Below are 20,576 nucleotides of genomic sequence, written 5' to 3'. Positions count from 1 at the left end.
ATTATCCACCTAGAATTAAAGTCTACATGGTATATACTCACTTATAAGTGCATATTACACATATAATGTAGGACAATCATACTAAAGTCTGTACAACTAAGGAAGCTAATCAAGGAGGACGACCCTGTATATGATGCTCAATTTTCATTCAGAAAGGCAAATAGGATAGACATCAGAAGATGGGGAAACAGGGAATATGACAGGAGTCTACCACAGAGGGCCTCTGAGATACTCTACCCAGCAGGATATCAAAGCATATGCTGAGAATCATAGCCAAATTTTGGGCAGAGTTCAGGGAATCTTAGGAAAGAAGGGGGAGATACAAAGACATGGAGGGGCCAGGAGCTCCACAAGGAGAGCAACAGAACCAAAAAATGTGGGGTCTTTTGTGAGACTGGTACTCCAAACAAGGACCATGCATGGACATAACCTAGAACCCCTGTGCAGATGTAGCGCATGCCAGTTCAGTGTCCTAGAGGGTTCCCCAGTAATAAGAAGATAGAGTATCTCTGACATGAACTCATGGGCTGGCTCTTTGATCACCTTCTCCTGAGGGGGAGGCAGCTTATGAGGCCACAGAAGAAGACAATGAAGCCAGTCCTGATGAGACCTGATAGAATAGGGTCAGATGGAAAGAGAGGAGGACCTCCCCTATTATTGGACTGGGATAGGGGCATAGGAGAAAAGAGGGAGGGAGGGTGGGATTGGGAGGAAATGGGAGAGGGGGCTACAGCTGGGATATAAAGTGAATAAACTGCAATTATTAAAAATAAATTAAAAATTAATAAAAGTCTGCATGGAACATTGAATTTTCATTAATTTCCCAGTAATTTTGTTTAATCATTCTTTCTCTAGTGGTTTTGCCTTTAATGAATCTTTAAAAGGAATAGGAGAAAAAGATTTCACTTTATAGTTAAGTATTTGAGGTGACTGACAGCCATCATCCTGTCTCAGATATTCGCAACTCAGACTCATGCATAGGATTCTGCTGTTAAAGAAAGAGAAGCAAGAAAATTTGAACACAGGGAACTTCCCAGAGACTCATACTCCAACCAAGGATTATTCATGGAGATAACCTAGAACCCCTGCACAGATGTAGCCCATGGCAGTTCAGTGTCCAAGTGGGTTACATAGTAATGGGAAGAGGGACTGCCTCTGACATAATATGACTGGCATGCTTTTTGATCACCTCCCCCTGAGGGGTGAGCAGCCTTACCAGGCCACAGTAGAGGACAATGCAGCCACTTTTGATGTGAACTGATAGACTAAGATCAGAAAGGAGAGGAGAACCTTACCTATCAGTGGACTTGGGGAGTGACATGCATGCAGAAAGAGGAGGGAGGGTGGGATCAGGAGGGGAGGAGGTAGGGGCCTATGGGGGGATAAAAAATGAATAAAGTGTAATTAATAAAAAAATTAAAAAAAAAGAAAGAGAAGCAGCTGTAGTTATATTTCAGAGGCAGAGTATGTTGCCTAGCAAACTTAAAATCCTGGATATCATCTCAGGACTGCAAAAACAAAACAGAAGCTAAAATTTTGTCATTGGAAGCTGGAGATAAGGCTCAGCAGTTAAAAGAGGGTCTGTGTTCCCAGAACTGATTTCCAGATTCTTACATGCAGCTCTAACTCTGGCTCCAGGGAACACTGCGCCCTTTTCTGTCTCCTGTAAGTACTACACTCACATGCACAAACCTGCACACATCCAAACACAGAATCTTACTATATGAAGCAATCATTACCCAGAACCCATAGTGAAGCAAAATACTCTAGTTACTTTGGTTCTCAAGAAGATCCCAAGCATGCCATGAATAGTAAATGCTGGGGCTAGAACCATAGAAATAAGTTCAGAGGTTCAATGACTATGCAGAAAACTCCAGTATATGAAAAGTCCCCCAAAATTGTGTATATTGGCCTGTTATAAGTGAATGCTTCTGAAATAGTCAACCAAAAGAAAAAAAATGTTGAACATAGCCCTGGTACAAAGAGGAGATTTTAAATCTAGTGCATACTTCAGTGTCCTAGAAGTTGGAAACCCTCTCAAGATTTTTTCCAAATAAGTGCAACAGTACCTTCTCAGAATCTACACTGGGTAAGAAACAAACATATGATGTCTTGCTACAAGCTGTCTCATGCAAGGGGCATGACTGTCCACCTGAAAACACCTGTGTGTGAACTCTGAGGAGAGGATATATATAAAATCCCACAGACAGCGAAATAAGATTCTTTGTATCTACATCACTTCGCTAGTCTTCTGTCTTCAACACTTGACTTCCCAGAGACAAACATTCCAGAGAACTTCCTGGGGAAATCCAAATGAGGCTTGCAGCTCTCACTGACTTGCTATGATCTTCTGAATCATGCTGATCTGTGTTGTAGTTTGGTGTTGGTCTTTGGACTGGACTGCTGGTTTCAGGTCAATGAAGAGTGGACTTGCTCCAAGTAAATACTTCTAAAATGTCTACAACCCCTTATTACTAATAACCTTCTTTTCTGCCCTACCTCTGGTCAGTGGGTGGAAGAGAGCCAGAAGTGTTGAAGAACCTTAAATAAAGTAGGTTTGTTGAAAAATCTAAGTCTAAACACTTCACTTACTGTGAATTTGAGTCTCAATAAACTGACAATAGGGCCAGAGAGATGGCTCCAAATGAGAAGCACTTGACACCAAGCCTGATAACCTGAGTTCTGTCCCCAGGACTAAGATGCCTATATGAAATCCACAGTATAACTATTCTCTCTCTCTCTCTCTCTCTCTCTCTCTCTCTCTCTCTCTCTCTCTCTCTCTCTCACACACACACACACACACACACACACACACACACACACAGACACACACACTCACATTGTTAATTTTGCAATAGAGCCCTAGGAGACACACAGAAATTCTCTAGAACTATGAGAACACACAGTATGAAGGCCTGAAGTCTCAAAGTTTTCTCTCAAAGAGCACTTATTAGAATGAACCATAATTGGCAATCAAGAGAAACCATATGAAAAGCTCAATCAATACCCACCTTGTAGTAATTCAGTACAGTTCCTAAAAAGGGCAGAGGTGTGGGCCCAGGAATTCCCTATTTCTTAAAAACTCCATGTGTACGAGTCCCAAACCTATAAGGAGAAAGAGAGAGCCTTGTGACCACACACAAGAGAAACATGACCATAACCAAAACAATAAAACAAATCAACAACATGGCTGCCCCTCCAGTTTCCAGAGAGTTTAGGGAATGGTGAAGGAACCTGTGTGCATGGCATCACACTGTTCATTTCTGTGCCTACTGAGTTCTGGTGGATCTAGGGTTAACACAAAAATCAATCGGACCGTATCAGGTGTAAACCTTATCAGTAAACCTCACCAAGAGGAAATAGAAGAAAGATAAAGGTGGGGGTAGAGGTACCCAGAATATCTGCATAACATCAGTATGAACTTTGAGATTTAGTATCACTGGAGCTATTGTTCAGTAGTAAAGGTATTGCCTACTAGATATAGGCTCTGGCTTGATTCCCCATACCACCAAAAAATCAAAATGCAAAATTAATTCCGTTGTAATTTCATTTGGGACCTTCAAGATGACACCACAGGGAGAGACACTGGCTGCCAGTATTGATAATCTGAGTTGGATCTCCAGGATGCACACAACATGAGGGAACTGAGTCTGCAAAGTTGTCCTCTGAACTACACACACACACACACACACACACACACACAGACACACACACACACACACACACAGTGATAGTGATGCCCCTAACCAAAATGAATAAAAACACAAAATTTTATAATGTTTATACAAGAGTTCATTTCAAATTTTGCTATTACTTTTTAAATTTTTATTCTAGTGCCTGTGGAGGGTGTTGGATACCCTGGAACTACAGTTACTGGTGACAGCCAGCTCCTTGTTAATGTTCAGACCGGGGTCCTTTAAAACAGCAGCAAGTACTCTTAGTCACTGAGTCATTGTCTTTCCAGCCCCAGCTTCCAAAACCAGTTGTGACCTTCCAGACAATAGGTCTGAGTATTACCCCAATCACTAGAACATGGTCTGGGGAGGAACTTTGGAGGTTACTCACCAGTAGGGGAGCATGAGACTGATTGCCAGGAGGACCCAGATTTCCGGGGAGAAAACTGAAATCAGATCCATCTTTGCTTGTCTGTCAGCAAATTACTCCTATGTGTTCTCCCTCCTGCTGTGCATGCTACCCTTTGCAGGGCTTCCCTTCTGCCCAACTGTGCTGCAGTGAGCACAGCCTGCAATGTTATATAATGGGAAGATGGGTGGGGCAGAGCTCCAACCAGTAGATGGCTCAGCTCTGTTTCATCTGGACTTTGGTATCCTCTCCAACTTGACTAAAGTTTATTCACAGCCTATTTTTACCTCCTTTGAGTTCATATTATGTGCAGCAATCAATAAACAACTGTGCCATGTGAGACCAAAAGCTCTTCCTTTCTATCAAAAATTCAACCAAATTTATTGATGTGAAATGCCTTTTCACCAAGGCTGTCCTCATCCAAGAATACCTGAAATAAAGCCAAAGTTGTATCAACCACAGATCTTTGCAGAATGTCTTTGTCTACCCATGACAGATACTTTGTCATTTATCAAAACTTAACTCAGGAAAATGTGGCAGTCTGTCTGAGTCTGCCTGGACCTGGACCCCTAACAATAAAATAACTCCCACATATGGTCATCTCCTTCACTCTAGGCCACAGTGAGGGTCTTCTTGTACATCTCCTTTCACAGATTGTGAGAATACTCTGGATGTGGTCACCACTATGCAGTAGCGTAGTCATTCAGACACACTAGTCAAGTGGGGTCAGGTCTCATGGATGAGTAAGTGAGGACAATTCAGTGTGGGTCATGATTTATGGATGTTAGAAATGAGATTCAAGGCTGCAAGTGAGTCCTGACAGCTACGGGTCACAACAGAAGACTTACAAAAAGCTAATATGAACCATTATAAACCATTCTGTTCAGTTGCTAATATATTGTAGAGAAGGTGTTTTTTTTTTTTTTTTTTTTTTTTTTTTTTTTTTTTGTGATGAAATGTTCTGAAAGTGACCAACTGCGTACCTTATTTAGCTGAATCAATGCTTCATATTGAGAAATATATGTTTGAAACCAGAAAGCTATTGGGGTTTGGCCTAAAATCTGAGCAGTTTCCAGGAAACCTTTGTTGGCATACTGCGTAAAACAACTAGATGAAACAGAAATTAATCTCTCATAACCTGGGCAGATAGTTTTGAAGATACACACATATCAGTCTCTTAAACAGTTCAGAGCATACCTCTCTGACATGATAACTTTGTTTCTTGGGGAAAATGGTATTGACTGTTGTTATCAGAAGTAACTTTTCATGAAGCAACTACTAAGAATTAGTTCACATGTTCTAGAGAAATAAAAACAGAACATTTCCTGAAACCATTAGTCTACCATGGGAATCATAATAGTCATTTTAAATACCTTTACAGTTGAGCCTGGAATAGAGAACTTTCACTGGGCACAAAATTATCCTTTTCTTTCCTGGTGCTAACCAAAAATGGCTTCAGCAGTTTGTAGACAAACCACTGAAGTGTAAACATTCTGAGGTAGTCAGGGGAGAAACCACTGTAATGTCAACATTCCAAGGCTCGTGCCATAACTGACAAAGTGACACATGTATTTTATTTCCTTAACACTTTTAAATTTAACAAGTTTTTTTGAAAAGTTTTTGCACTAAAAGTGTTTTATTAAATTTATGTATTTACAATAACATTTACATATATATGAGAGCTATATAATATGATACATATTATTTTTAGATATTGATTAAACCCAACAGTAATGTGCACCTACAAACTTCAGTGTACTACCAAAATCAGACATCCAAGGACAATATTATGTTGCTTACTGTTTGTAAGGACAAATCGCCTAGTCTTATCCATTTATTTTTGGGGACATGCTAACAAGCAGAGGTCATTTCATAGCAAATGATCTCATGGATATGACTTTTAGGAGAAAGCACATGTGAGAAGAATCCAGACAATGAAAAAGACATTTCCTTACTCTCTTACTCTCTTGATGCAATCATTCCAAATAATTTCAGTAAAACATCAATCTCTCTAGAAGGTAGCACTTTCAATGACAGAATATCTTCAATATAGACCTTGTCTCTTAAAAAGTGATACTACCTACCATCATTGCAATACTTGAGACTAACCTTACAGCAAATTATCTCACGAGCACCAGCCATTTCCAACCAAAGAACCAGGATATAAGTCTTTATACAGTGAACAGTAAGACATTCCCACTACTATAAGGATCCTTTATATTATTCTTCAACAAAAACACCAACTGACACCCCAATATGAGCACTGTTTTAATGGCACTATAGTATTTTCCAATTCTTCTTTTTTTGTTGTCTTGTTTGGTTTCTTTGCTCATTTTGTTTTTAAGATATATATTCCGGAATGTATGGAATATACAGCATATTTATTTTTTCTAATAAATATAACTGAAAATTAGTTTAATATTTCATATTGTTGCATAGTATTTGAGGTTCAGACATAAGAGTTACTTGTGTAAGGACGTATATGTGTATCAACTATGGTGCTTGTTTTAAAACCATTTTACTAATAATAGATATATGGTTGCTTCAAGTTTGGAAATACAATGGTTAAAATCATTTGTAATAAGAATTTTTAAAGGGCATGAGAATTTAATTTTTCAATTATATAACAATGAAGATGATGATTGGTTTACATATGATAATAATCTTTCTCTTTAGTGTCCTGAACTGTGGGACTTCAACAGGTTCCTAAAGGGAGGGTGGGGGTGGAAAGAATGAAGTAAGACAAAGAGACACAAAGAATGAGGCTAAGCCTGTTTATCTGATCAAAGCCTTGTTTATTTGAAAATTTTACACAACTATGTAGGGAGAAGGCAGGAAAGAGGGAAGGCTAATTTACTGCTGCAGAAGATAGCAAGAGTGCTTTATGGTTTGAGATACCTCCTGCAAGATACCTCAAGAATGTTTCCTTAATATATCTCAAGGATGCTCCAAGACTAATGAGCAGGTGTTCTTACATAAATCTATCACCCATGATCTAGGGTCCTAGTGCAGCTGCTGGTAACTTTTCTACTAAATGGCATTGGTTCCACTAAATGGCTTTGGCTCACTAATTGGCTTTGTCTTCAGTAAATAGCTTTGGCATTTACTGAATAGCATTTATTCAGTAAATGGCTCCTGGCATCTTCTAGCCTTCTTAAACAGTTTAAGAGGCTAGCAGATAGATTTTGAACATGAGGTCTTTTGCAGAGAGTGAGCATTAACCAGAGGGGGGAAGTAGTGACCTGATCCTCCCAAGGCGTTTTGCAGCCTTTTCAGGTGTCTTTCTGGGGAGGAGAGGAAGACCCCATCAACACCTGAGGGCATCCCCAGCAGGTTGTGGTTAGGGGAAATCAGACACCAACCTCTATGCAATCAGGTTTGCTTCTCGGGGGGCTCAGAAGTGGGCAATTGGGCCCTCCCCCTGCAGTACTTTGTCTTGCACCCCTTACAGGTACCCAAGCTACATCAGGCAAGCATTTATCTGAGTTTTATGCTGTTCTCACAAGAGCCAAATGCAAGTAGTCAAGACCCATGTAATAGACTGTCAGCAGTCTTCCTTGGGCTCAGCTAAGCCTCTGTCAGCCAAATCAAGTCGGTGATAATGAACTTGTGTAGGTTTAGATGCCAAGGAGTCAATTTGCTGTTTTACAAAGCTAGTAAGTCTTTTAATGGCCCATGGGTCGAAAGATATGAGGAGAAGGAAACTCACCATGGGTCCCAAAATTGAAGGAAGGAAGGAAGGTGGTGAGCCAGGGAAAGGTTGAAAACCAATTATAAAGCCAACTCTCCTCTTGTTCTCTCTGTCTCTTTCTCTCTTCTAGGTCTTCCCTAACCTTATCCATGCTGTCCCTTACAATCCCAGTATAATCTGCGTAAAAGCAGCACTCTTCCTTCAGTGAAGCACAGCGTCCCCCTTGCTGAAGGAAAAGCAAGTCTAGCCCTCTTCTATTTTGTAGGACAACTTCAGACAGTGAGACGAGGGATTTCTCCAAGTTGGTGATGCCAATCTCCAGTCTCTCAACATCCTTGTCAATTGTCCAGCAAAGGTCAGAGTAATGCTTGTTGGAGAGAAGGAGAGAGATTATACCCGTCCCAGCACCCACAGCTCCGAGGCCGAGGAGGACAATTAGTGTAATAGCTGTTATGGCCTCTCTTTTTGTTCTAAGCAATGCATGGTCATTAATGGGGTCCCAAAACCGGGCAAAATCTTCCCCAGAATAATAAATCAGGCGGAGAATTAATTGGACAAGGACACAGAAGGTAGTAAAATTGCTTTTGAGGTGAGGGGTATATATGCAGGGTATATATACATTACTGCAAATCTACCAGCTATCGTTGCCTGGGAGGATATAATTGGGAAAGTGGTTTGATGGTGTAATGGTTACATTACAAAGATGTCTGTGTTTCTGAAGAATACTGTTGCCTATGCATAACTCAAGGCCAGAAACAGAAGTCACCGTCAATCTAGCCTCAGCCTGTTGTGACCATCTGCATTTAGAATGGTCAGAGGAGTAGAAGATTTCCTCAGTGACAGCAATGCCTTCATAAAAGGGTGGGGCAGAATCATACCAAAGCCAACAGGACTCAGTAAGTTCAGGGTGTGTATGATTCAGGGCTAAAAAGGTATGATCTTCAATCAAGGAGGAAAGAGGCTTATCAGCAAAGGAAGGAGTCGGGGAGGCAGGGACATTTTCCTTAGGCTCTGTCCGTGCGGGAAAATCATTTTTCTTGGGTTCTATCTGTGCGGGAGGGGTGAGGACAGGATTGGGTCCAATAGCTATGGGTGGAATAGCTGATTCTTTCCTTAAGGTGAGGTAAATGATAACTCCTGGACCGTTCACACCTACCTGCATGCTCACACCTACCTGCACACTCACACCTCCTTGCACACTCACACCTCCCTGCACGCCCACACCTCCTACCACACTCACCTTTTACCACACTCACACCTACCTGCACGCTCACAACTCATACCAGGATCACACCTCTTACCACGCACATGCACATACCTCCTACCATGCTCACACTTCCCTGCACGCTCACACCTCCCTGCATGCTCCTCACAGTTCCCTGCATGTTCCTCACACTTCCCTGCAGGCTCACACCTCCTACCACACTCACACCTACAAGCACGCTCACACCTCCCTGCATGATCACACCTCCCTGCATGCTCACACCTCCAACCATGCTCTCTCTGTCTCTCTCTGTATCTGTCTCTGTGTCTGTCTCTCTGTGTCTGTCTGTCCTTGTCTCTGTTTCTCTGTCTCTATCTCTCTCTGTGTGTCTCTCTGTCTCTGTCTCTTTCTCTGTCTTTATATAGCTCTGTCTCAGTCTCTCTGTCTCTGTCTCTGTCTCTCTGTCCCTGTCTCTGTCTCTCTCTGTATCTGTCTCTTTGGCTCTGTCTGTCTCTCTCTGTGTCTCTCTCTGTCTCTCTCTGTATCTCTGTCTCTGTCTCTCTGTCTCTGTCTCTCTCTGTGTGTGTCTCTCTCTGTCTCTGTCTCTCTGTCGGTCTCCATCCCTGTCTCTGTATTTGTCTCTGTATCTCTCTGTCTCTTTCGGTCTCAGTCTGTCTCTATCTCTGTCTCTCTGTGTCAATGTCTTTGTCTCTCTCTATCTCTATCTATGCCTCTCTGTCTCTGTCTCTCTCTGTGTCTGTCTCTCTGTCTCTTTCTCTCTGACTCTGTCTCTCTGACTATGTGTCTGTCTCTGTCTCTCTGTGTCTCTGTCTCTGTCTCTCAGTATCTCTGTCTATGTCTCTGTCCCTGTCTCTCTCTGTCTCTGTCTTTCTCTGTCTCTGTCCCTGTCTCTGCCTCTCTCTGTATCTCTGTCTCTGTATCTCTGTCTCTTTCTTTCTGTCTCTGTTTCTCTGTCTCTGTCTCTCTGTGTCTCTGTCTCTCTGTATATCTCCATCTCTGTCTCTGTGTGTGTCTCTGTCTCTCTCTGTCTCTCTCTATCTCTGTCTCTCTGTGTCTGTCTCTGTCTCTCTCTATCTCTATCTCTCTGTGTCTGTCTCTGTCCCTGTCTCTCTGTATGTCTGTCTCTGTCTCTCTGTGTCTCTCTATGTCTCTGTCTGTCTCTGTCCCTGTCTGTCTTTCTGTTTCTGTGTCTCTCTGTGTCTCTGTCCCTGTCTCTGTCTCTCTCTGTCCCTGTCTCTCTATCTCTCTCAGTCTCTGTCTCTGTCTCTCTGTCTCTGTCTCTGTCTCTCTCTCTCTCTCTATGTATCTATGTCTGTGTCTCTGTCTCTTTGTCTCCATCTGTGTCCCTGTGTGTGTCTCTGTCTGTCTTTCTGAATGTCTCCATCTCTGTCTCTGTGTGTGTCTCTATCTCTCGGTGTCTCTGTCTGTCTCTGACTCTCTCTGTGTCTTTCTCTGTCTCTCTGTCTGTGTCTCTGTCTCTCTGTGTCTCTGTCTCTGTCTCTATCTCTGTCTCTGTCTCTCTGTGTATCTGTCTTTCTGTCTGTCTGTCTCTGTCTCTCTCTATCTCTGTCTCTGCCTCCCTGTCTTTGTCTCTCTCTGTGTCTGTCTCTCTGTGTCTGTCTGTCCTTGTCTCTGTTTCTCTGTCTCTATCTCTCTCTCTGTGTCTCTCTGTTTCTGTCTCTTTCTCTGTCTCTGTCTCTCTCTGTCTCAATCTCTCTGTCTCTGTCTCTCTCTCTGTCCCTGTCTCTCTGTCTCTCTGTATCTCTGTCTCTTTGGCTCTCTCTCTCTCTGTGTCTCTCTTTGTCTCTGTCTCTCTCTCTGTCTCTGTCTCTCTCTCTGCCTCTCTCTGTATCTCTGTGTCTCTCTGTCTCTGTCTCTCTCTCTGTGTCTCTCTATGTCTCTGTCTCTCTGTCTCTGTCTCCCTCTCTGCCTCTCTCTGTATCTCTGTCTCTTTTTCTCTGACTCTGTCTCTCTGTCTCTTTCTCTCTGACTCTGTCTCTCTGTGTCTCTGTCTCTGTCTCTCTGCCTCTGTCCCTGTCTCTCTGCCTCTCTCTGTATCTCTGTCTCTGTCTCTGTCTCTCTCTCTGTATCTCTGTCTCTCTGTCTCTGTCTCTGTCTCTCTCTGTATATCTCCATCTCTGTCTCTGTGTGTGTCTCTGTCTCTCTCTGTCTCTGTCTCTCTGTGTCTGTCTGTCCCTGACTCTGTCTCTCTGTATGTCTGTCTCTGTCTCTCTGTGTCTATGTCTCTGTCTCTCTGTCTTTCTCTCTCTGTGTCTCTCTCTGTCCCTGTCTCTGTCTCTCTCTGTCCCTGTCTCTCTATCTCTCTCAGTCTCTCTATCTCTGTATCTCTGTGTCTGTCTCTCTCTCTCTGTGTATCTGTGTCTGTGTCTCTTTCTCTGTCTGTCTCCATCTGTGTCTCTGTGTGTGTCTCTGTCTCTCTCTTTCTGCATGTCTCCATCTCTGTCTCTGTATGTGTCTGTCTCTGACTCTCTGTGTCTCTATCTCTGTCTCTGTCTCTCTGTGTGTCTGTCTCTCTGTCTGTCTCTGTCTCTCTCTATCTCTGTCTCTGTCTCTGTGTCTCTGTGTCTCTGTCTCTCTGTTTCGGTCTCTGTCAGTCTCTCTCTCTGTCTCTGTCCCTGTCTCTGTCTCTGTGTCTCTGTCTCTCTCTGTTTGTCTCTGTCTCTCACTGTCTCTCTGTCTCTGTCTCTCATTGTCCATGAACCTCAAGCATTTAAGCTCATTTAAATATATTTGAATGTGTTTGATTATATTTAAATACACATATATTTAAATAAATTTGAATGTATTTAAATACATTACCCGATGTGCTGGAATGAGCTGTGGAGCTCAAAGAATGTCCTTCCAGGCCAGTCCCTCCCAGCTCCTCAGATGTCACCTCCTGGAGGTTGGTCTGATGGTAAGTGCTATCCCTCTGGATAACCTGCCTGAGGGGTCACACGGGGGTCCTTGTCCTATGACCTGGGTCACATGACGCTGCCGGGGAGGATGGCAAACATGTTATTAGTATGTTATAATGATGTGTTATAATGATGTGTTATCAGCTCCTTCCCTCTGGGCTCCGTCCACATGACCGATGGACTTGACCCTGTGTGCAAATCCTTCAGCCCTCTGTGCACTCATTCATTAATTCATTCATTCATTCATTCACTCCTTCATTCTCCTCCTCCTTCTCCTCTTTCTCCTCCTCCTTCTCCTTCTCCCCCTCCTCCTTCTCTTCCTCCTTTTCCTTCTCCATCTCCTCCTCCTCTTTCTCCTCCTCTTCCTCCTTCTCATCCTTCTCATCCTTCTATTCATCCTTTTCCTTCTCCTCCTCCTCCTCTTTCTCCTCCTTCCTCTTCATTCTCCTTCTTCCTCCTCCTTCTCTTTCTCCTCCTCCTCCTCCTCCTCGGCCTCCAGAATCCAGGAAGCATCTTAAAGTCTTGGGGAGACAGTTGAAAGGTCCGAGCCCCCGTCCTCACCTCCACCCTGGAGTGTCTGACTGTGACCCTCTCCTCACCTCCCTGCCCCCCTCACAGCGTTCTTCACCCACAAGGTGGAACACGAGAGTAAGACCCACAAAGGCAGGAGCTTCCAGAGGACCGGGACGCTGGCCTTCGAATGCGTCTACACCTCCAAGTGAGTCCAAACCCGGTGGGGGCTGCCGGCTAGGGGAGGGAGGAGAGAGGAGGGGAGAGGAGGGCGGTGATTCGGTTCCTGCAGCGTTCTGGAGCTCTGGGAAGCCAGAACGATGGTTCACAGAGCGAATCCGGGACTTGGCCGGGCCACACGGAGAGACCCTGTCTCGAAATAACTCACAAGCAATGCGGCAGCCTGGGAATTCTTTCTCTCTTTCTTTCCTTCCTTCTCTCCCTCCTTCCTCCCCAACTTCTTTCTCTCCCTTCCCTTTCCCTTCCTTCTTCTTTCCCTCCCTCATTCCCACTTTCCTTCCCTTCCTTCTTCTTTCCTTCCTCCCTTCCTCCCTCACTCCTCTCCTTCTTCATTCCCTCCCTCCTCCCTTCCTTCCCTCCCTCCTTCCTTCCCTCCCTCCCTCCCTCCCTCCCTCCCTCCCTCCCTCCCTCCTTCCTTCCTTCCTTCCTTCCTCCCTCCTTCCTTCCTTCCTTATCAAAAAGGGGCAGGCCAAAGGTAGCCCAAACAAATGCAAAAATCCAGGTACAAGATGCCTAGCATATCCTTAAATGCTAAAGGTGAAAGGGAGTTTATATAAAGTTTGGATACAAAGGCCCATCCCGTGTAAAAAAAAAAAAAAGGCAAGCCAAAAAATAGCCACAACCAATGTAAAAGCAAAGTACGAGATGCCTAGGGTATGCTTAAATGCTAAAGGTAAGAGGGAGTTTAAATAAAGTTTGGCTATTAAGGCATAACTCCCCATTCTATATAAAAAGGGGGACAGGAAAAATAGCTACAACGTATATAAAAATCTAGGCCTAAACCTTCAAACAGGTACAAGATGCCTAGGGTCTGCTTAAACTCTAAACTAAAAAGGAGTTTATATAAAGTTTACCTAAAACATGCCTTTTCTGTTGCTCAAGGCAACCAGCTTGTCTCTCTAATGGGAGACCTCTCAGGAGATAGGTAGAAGCTTGGCCTAATGCAACACTTACCCAAGACTCCAAAAAAGATACTTTGATTTATCCAACCTTGTTTTTACTTCAACGTGATAATGATTGTATGTTCAATAATAATGGTAACTTATATTGCTGATCCCTTTACATGGAAACAACTCTCACCCTGACTGAGACATAAAAAATAATGTCTCCAGTCAAAACATCAATCATACATGGCCAATAAATCCTTGGCTATAATATCTTCAAAAATTTCATTATGCCATTATTTAAATTTGCGTAAATAAAATTGGCTTACAGTCTAGTTTCATCCTGCACATTTCATACATTCATAATTTTAGAACTGTATGATGTTTGTGAGAAATTATATGTGTTCAGAACAAAAGGACTGGGCACTGGAGATGCTGGATCAAACCTGACAGAATCCTCTTTCCAGCATGCTGAGACCTTAACATATCTATTCCAGCATCTTGCATGTTCCAGCATTCTGCTTGTTCCTGCCTCAACTGCTTCAATTGCTGTTTCTCATCAATATTTCAATATTATTTGGTGATATTTGACAAAAAAGTGGGCTTCTTCTTCAGACTATGTTATCTGAACTGAAATTTCTAGGCTAGGTGTATGAGCGAACATACCTGTAGGGTAAGCAGTCAGTAGGCAGAGGCAGGAGGATCACATTGCCAGACACATTTTTAAGAAGGAATTTATGGTATTAATTTGTTGGTGGTCCCATCATTATTTCATTCATTCTTCATTCCTTCCTTCCTTTCTTCCGATTTATTTATTTATTTATTTATCCACCCATTTATTTATTTATTTATTTATTTATTTATTCATTCATTCATTATACAGTGTTCAGCCTACATGTACACCTGCAAGCCACCAGAGGGCACCAGATCTCACTATAGATGGTTGTGAGCCACCATGTGGTTGCTGGAAATTGAACTCAGGACCTTTGGAAGAACAACCAATGTTCTTGTCATATGAGCCCAACCCTGGTCCTACTTTGTTTTAGCTCATGTTCCATAAATTTTCTTAAACATAAATGAATGTGTAAGACATTAAGAAATGTCTTAATGATTCTTTACTATGGTCACACATAAGTTTGAACAAATACTGCTGAGTTCATCTCAAGAGCTCACGTCACCATGTGGTGAATTAAATTTATCATTGTGTTTTCAGGATGATAACTATTTCTTACCTATGACCACTAGGAAGCTGTAAGCTGCCTTAGCTGATCAAACTGGATGGATGAGTAAACAGCAGCTTTTAAGCCAGCCTTGAACTTGTGATCCTCCTGTCTCAGCCTTCTGAATGCTAGGGTTCCAGGGTTGGGCTGCTAAAGTGAGAACAATGAAGCAAATGATACATTTATCTGTTTGCGTGTGGGGGGGAATTATCACATTTTTACATTTCCAAACTTTATATGCATGACATATCTCCCACTTTTAATAAAATATTAAAATGTGTCACTCTGTCATGTAGCCTTGACAATCCACAAATATGCCCTTGATTTTTTCTGTTGCCATCTGTTGCTGCTCAGGGGGCTAACTGGTTAGTCTGGTTTGTGGCCCCTTGGAGAAAACTAACTTTAAAATTTATTATTAGTATAATTTAAAGAGGTAGTGAGTGTTCTTTTTGGAGGGAGGGGAACTTTATTGATGATCCATAGTGTATTATTTTTTTCTTTGAAAATTTATTATTTGTAGAGTATTCTGCCTGCATACCAGAAAAGGGTGCCAGATCTCACTATAGATGTTTGTGAGCCACCACATGGGTGCTGAAAATCAAACTCAGGACCTTTGGAAGAGAAGCCTGCACTCTTAAGCTATGTGATGTCTCTCCAGCCCCATCATTTATTATTATTTTATTTTTTTAAATTTTTACTGATTTATTGTACATCCCTGTCATAGACCCCTCCCTTCTCTCCTCCTGGTTCTACACTCCCTGTTTCCCCTATCACCCCTCACCTGGCTCCTCAGAGAAGGGGATCACCCCTCCCCTGTGTCCACCCACCCATGCCACCATATCAAGTCGCATCAGGACTCAGTGCATCCTCTTCCCCTGTGGCACGGCAAGGTAGCCCCAACAGGGGAATGTGATAGAAAGCTAGCTTGTGAGTCAGGGTGCATTCATATGTATGTTGGTCCCGTTGTGTTTAAAAAACCTTGTTACCCTCGTGTCCTTCATCCCCTCTGGTGCTTACACTCTGCAAACAGAGTTCCTTGAGCCCTTGAGAAGGAATTGCTGGAGACATCTCATTTAGGGTGGAATGGTCTAAGGCCTCTCACTGTGAATCAATTGGTTTTGGGTCTCTGTATTTGTTCCCATCTGCTGCAGGAAGTTTTCTATGATGGCCGAGCAAGGCACCGATCTGTGAGTATGGCTGCTCCTTTAGCACAACTATAGCATTTACATTTCTCTGATGTCCCTGGCCTGTGTAGACTCAGGCTCCTGGCCACCCAAGCCATGTTGGATCAAGGTTCCTTTTCATAGAGTGAGATTCCTGAAACTCAACCAGATATTAATTGGTCACTTGCATGAAATTTGTGCCACAAGCACACCAGCAAAACTTGTACCCAGGTTACCATTGGAGAGTGAAGGGTGTATGGGTGAGTTGGTGTGTACTTTCCTCTTTAGGTGGACTGTGGTGAATGTTAAGGGGAATGTGAGCACCCACAAGCACGCATGCCATGTCTTCAATATCTTATATATTGTTGAAAAAGCAGGCACTTGAGAATAACTATAAAGTTATGCTCCAAGAATCTGACATTTGGTGGAAATTAAACTTTCAGGAATTATCATGGCACCTCTTCATTTTCCTAGTTCCATTGTATCCTGTTATTTTCAGGTATTTCAGACCGAACAAAAAACATCTGTTCAGGCTGGAAATGGACTGTAGTTTCCAGGTTAGATATAGCAGTAGCATAAAATTAGGTCAGTGGTGAACTATACTTATCTGTATGCATTATTAAAAACATTTAGATTGCAACATGTTTATATTCATGAATAGACTTACATGTATTATAGGGATTTTATGTAGATAATTCACAATATGATTGCCGAAAACTCTCTCAAAAATTTACTGTTATTTCATCAACTTACTTCTTTTATATTTATCCTCCTTCATAATTAGAGTACCTCCCTGGTTTATCCCAATCAGATCAATTGTACCTGCCATTGTATTGTGTCCCTCCCTACCATGCTTTCTTGTTTCTACAGTCATTCCATGATGAATACTCACAAACCAACATTTGGAGCTAGATGCCCAAGAGTAGAGAATGAAAGATATTTGTCTTCTGGATATGAGTTACCTAAATTATATATTTCTTACTTACATCTATTTATATGTATGATATTTATCATGTTAAACATACTTATGAGTTTCCATATCCTACCTATTGTGAACAGAATAGCAGAGCACCAAGGGCAAGGCCATGGTGGCTGTGGAGGTCTTCCACAATGAAGGCGACTGAGCAAGTATTTGTAGAGTGGGATGTCAAGTCATTTTTATGTATGTCAAGGAAAAGAGAGCAGGGTCAGGCATCAGATTCATATTTCTGTTTAGAAAATTCTCTACTCTGATTTCTGGGATGGTTCAAGCTGTTTAATAGACATCCCACCCCTTTACAGAGATTGATTTTCATGCCTGTTCTGTAGAAGAATCTCATATACCACCCAAATCTTCTTAAACTCCCAAAAATAACAAAGAGAACAAGTATTTAGTTCATGTACTATTTATATCAATTACTATCATATAATTACATTTCGAATATGTATACTGTCCACACATTAATAAGTAACATGCATAACTTACTAAAATATGTTTTTAACAGCAGTTTTTATTCTGAAATAAATGTCTGTGATTGAGAGACAAAGTGAGGGGCTCTTATTTTTCTTTAAATACACATTTCAGAAAAAGTTACTTTAAAGTAGGTAAATGATTTAATTTTAGTATGCTAATGGGTTTCATTAGAGAACTAATACATCAAAATGATCAATTTTTATTTGCTAGTTTTTGTTTTTCAAATGTCTCAAAGAGTTTTTATTAGGTCTTAGGAAAATAATGTAGCACTTTGGGAAAAAGATGCACCCCAACAGCCCTGCACTGGAGGCCAGGATGGAGAAGACCTCCACAGCCACCATGGCCTTGCCCTTGGTGCTCTGGTAGACAGGGATGAAAGTGACCCAGACACTAAGGAACACCAGCATGCTGAATGTCAGGAACTTGGCCTCATTGAATGTGTCAGGCAGGTTCCTCACTAGGAAAGCCACAGTGAAGCTCCCTAGGGCCAGGGTTCCTAAGTATGCCAGCACACAGTAGAAAGCAGTAGCTGAGCCCTTGTTGCATAAAATGATGACATGAGCATGTTCAGAGTGTATATCTGTGTCAATATAGGGAGGAGAGGTTCCCAGCCAGACTCCAGAGAGAATAAGTTGAATCAGGACACAGATGGGGATGACAGCATTATAGATGCCTGAGACAAACAACCTTCTCATTGTTCTCCCAGGTTTCACGATCCTAAAGGCCAGAATTACAGTTATAGTTTTTGCCAAAACAGTGGAAATAGCCAACGTGAATACAAGTGCAAATGTTATTTGTTGCAGTATGCAGGAGACAGTGTTTGGGCGTCCAATGAAGAAAAAGGAGCAGAGGAAGCAGAAGAGGATGGAGATGAGCAGGATATAGCTGAGAGTCTTGTTATTGGCCTTAACAATGGCTGATTCTCGGTGTTTAAGGAAGATCCCCAAAACTATAACTGTGCTTACAGAGAAGAACAGAGCTGTGCAGGCCAGAGCCATGCCCAGAGGATCCTCAAAGGATAGGAATGTCACTGCCTTGGGTAAACACTGGTTTCTCTCAGGGTTTGGGTAGTCTTGACTTAGGCAAGCACTACACTCTTGCTGATCTGTGCGGAGTAAGTGAATCAACATTTCAGTTTATACATGTATTTACACATTGCACATTTAATTCATAAGAGTTCTTTTCAATGATTTGTATAGCCTGGCATATTCGGCTTCATGATAGTGCCAAAATCATGAACTCTTTATGAATCCCAATCTATTGTTTTTCTTGATACTTAATAATAAGTTTTGTTTAAAGAATTTATTACTATTTGTCTAAGGCAATTAAAGTGAAATCTATATTACTCATATTCAGAGAAAGTAAAACTGTCAAGTAATCCTTCAGCCGCTTTTTAAATTAAGTGATTTAAATTACTAAGTATAGTATTTTGATCACATCAGTGTATCCAAATGCACTTCCCTGATTACACCATCATGAGTTCTTCTCATTTTTCTTGCTACTCACAGTTTCAGTAGATATTTATTACCCTGCTTCTACATATTTTTTCCAAGGTACCATGTGAAGAAGTTAGATCCCACATCCATGGCCTATGAAACAATTCTGATTTGGTGGTAAGCATACAAAACTTGCATCAACAAATTGCAGCTCTAAGCTCAGATCAACCTGTACCTATCTCAGCTGTAGAAGTTGCAGATACATTTCTAAATTCTTTGGCATTCTTTAACTCAGTACAGAACTCTTTGTCTTTTCATTATAATTCCAGAGTAATCCTAGGAATTGTTCTAATTTCCACACTTGTTTTTCTGGTCATCTCCAAAAGACTAAAAAAAGCCCTATATGTCACAGAGGTCTATAAATCTTTAAATCATTACATCATAAAGGGGAAAATGGCACAGTAAGATTCACTGGAGTTGGTGACAGTCATTTACTTTGCTTGATGTAATTCCAGCAAAGCTGAGCAGATTGTTAAAATCACTGTTATTCTAACTTTTTAGATATTTTTTCTGTGTGTTTCCTTACTAGTGGTTTTCTGCGCTATGATTCCATTTGTTTTTTTCTACAAAAATTTATGTCTGAGTCTTTTTATGAAAATCCAAAACTTAACTTTATGTGTACACTGTTTGTAAATTTTCTTTCTGCCTGGGACATCATTAAGCACAGATAAGCATATTAGATATGAGGCCATTATTTCAGAAGTTTTCTTGGGGTATCTTCCCCTAAACAGTATTTTGGTGCAGAGTAAACAAGGCATTATGCAAACCCTGAGAGGCCAGGAGATTCAGTTATAGATTTAAGACTTCCTTTCATTTTAGGTTTAGAGCTCCCTGAAAATATAGTTTAAAAATAGGAGGTCATAGAGGATACACTCCTGATGGAATAAAACTCAGTAAATAGGACAGATTGACTAAAATAAACTTTTTCTACTTAATAGCATGATGATGATGCATATAGTAAAAGGAGTTATTTATTAGTATTTGCTATTCATACAAAGACCTGTTAAAGTATTTTCTGTTTTTCTGGACTGCACTCATACTACAAACAATGCCAGTCTAAAAGCAAACTGTCATACATTAAATATGTTTTCTTTGCAGGAGACCTTTTTTTTTGATTTCTTAAAGTAGAGTCATGGGCTTATAATACTATCTTTTCTGTTTGTATTTTTTAATTGTTGCTGAACTTGTAACCCTGGATAAGTAATGAAAAAAATCAAACACCTACTCTGTACCACTTGTATAATCATTAGTCTGTGTTTGAACTGTGAAACTTGTATAAATACAGAAGGACCTTTTTGATAGTAAATCAGAGCTACAGAAATGTCTGAATTTTAAATGTCAATTGAGATTCCCTTGACCACTGAACCTGACTCACTCCCTTCCCTTACTGACCCCTCATATAGTATATATGCTGTGGAGAACCCTGCTTGCAAACATACTCCAACTCTCTTTTTCATGCTGAGGATGGCCTCACAGAAAGGTTCCTGGTACAGGCTCACAGAGAATGAACTGCCAACAAGAAAGCATTCATGGGACAGATATGTGCTCTCTGCACATATGTAGTAGTTGTGCAACTTGGTCCTCATGTGGGACTTCTAAGAGCACATGTGTAACCATTGTGCAGATTGGTCTTCATGGGAGGGCACCTATCAGCAAGATCAAAGCTCTCTCTGACTCTTTTGCCTGCCATTGG

At 41.6% G+C, this 20,576-nt stretch overlaps 1 protein-coding gene and 1 pseudogene across 1 annotated transcript; both read right to left on the bottom strand.

Annotated features, from left to right (window-relative positions):
• The window catches only part of LOC132650658 (cytochrome P450 3A1-like), a 32,122-nt pseudogene extending 27,890 nt beyond the window's left edge, over window positions 1-4,232 (bottom strand).
• Window positions 4,233-17,303: 13,071 nt separating this feature from the next.
• LOC132650648 (vomeronasal type-2 receptor 116-like) lies at window positions 17,304-18,882 on the bottom strand. Its single transcript, XM_060376000.1, has one exon. It carries the CDS (start codon window positions 18,515-18,517, stop codon window positions 17,594-17,596), a length of 924 nt encoding a protein of 307 aa, XP_060231983.1. The 5' UTR covers window positions 18,518-18,882; the 3' UTR covers window positions 17,304-17,593.
• Window positions 18,883-20,576: the final 1,694 nt, after the last annotated feature.

The sequence above is a fragment of the Meriones unguiculatus genome (assembly GCF_030254825.1).
Source record: "Meriones unguiculatus strain TT.TT164.6M chromosome 13 unlocalized genomic scaffold, Bangor_MerUng_6.1 Chr13_unordered_Scaffold_28, whole genome shotgun sequence".
NCBI lineage: Eukaryota > Metazoa > Chordata > Mammalia > Rodentia > Muridae > Meriones > Meriones unguiculatus.
This window is presented reverse-complemented; position numbering and strand designations above follow the sequence as displayed.

What these genes read in the sequence shown, in the direction of transcription:
- LOC132650648 (XM_060376000.1), bottom strand. Translation starts at nt 18,517, where the DNA reads ATGTTGATTCACTTACTCCGCACAGATCAGCAAGAGTGTAGTGCTTGC.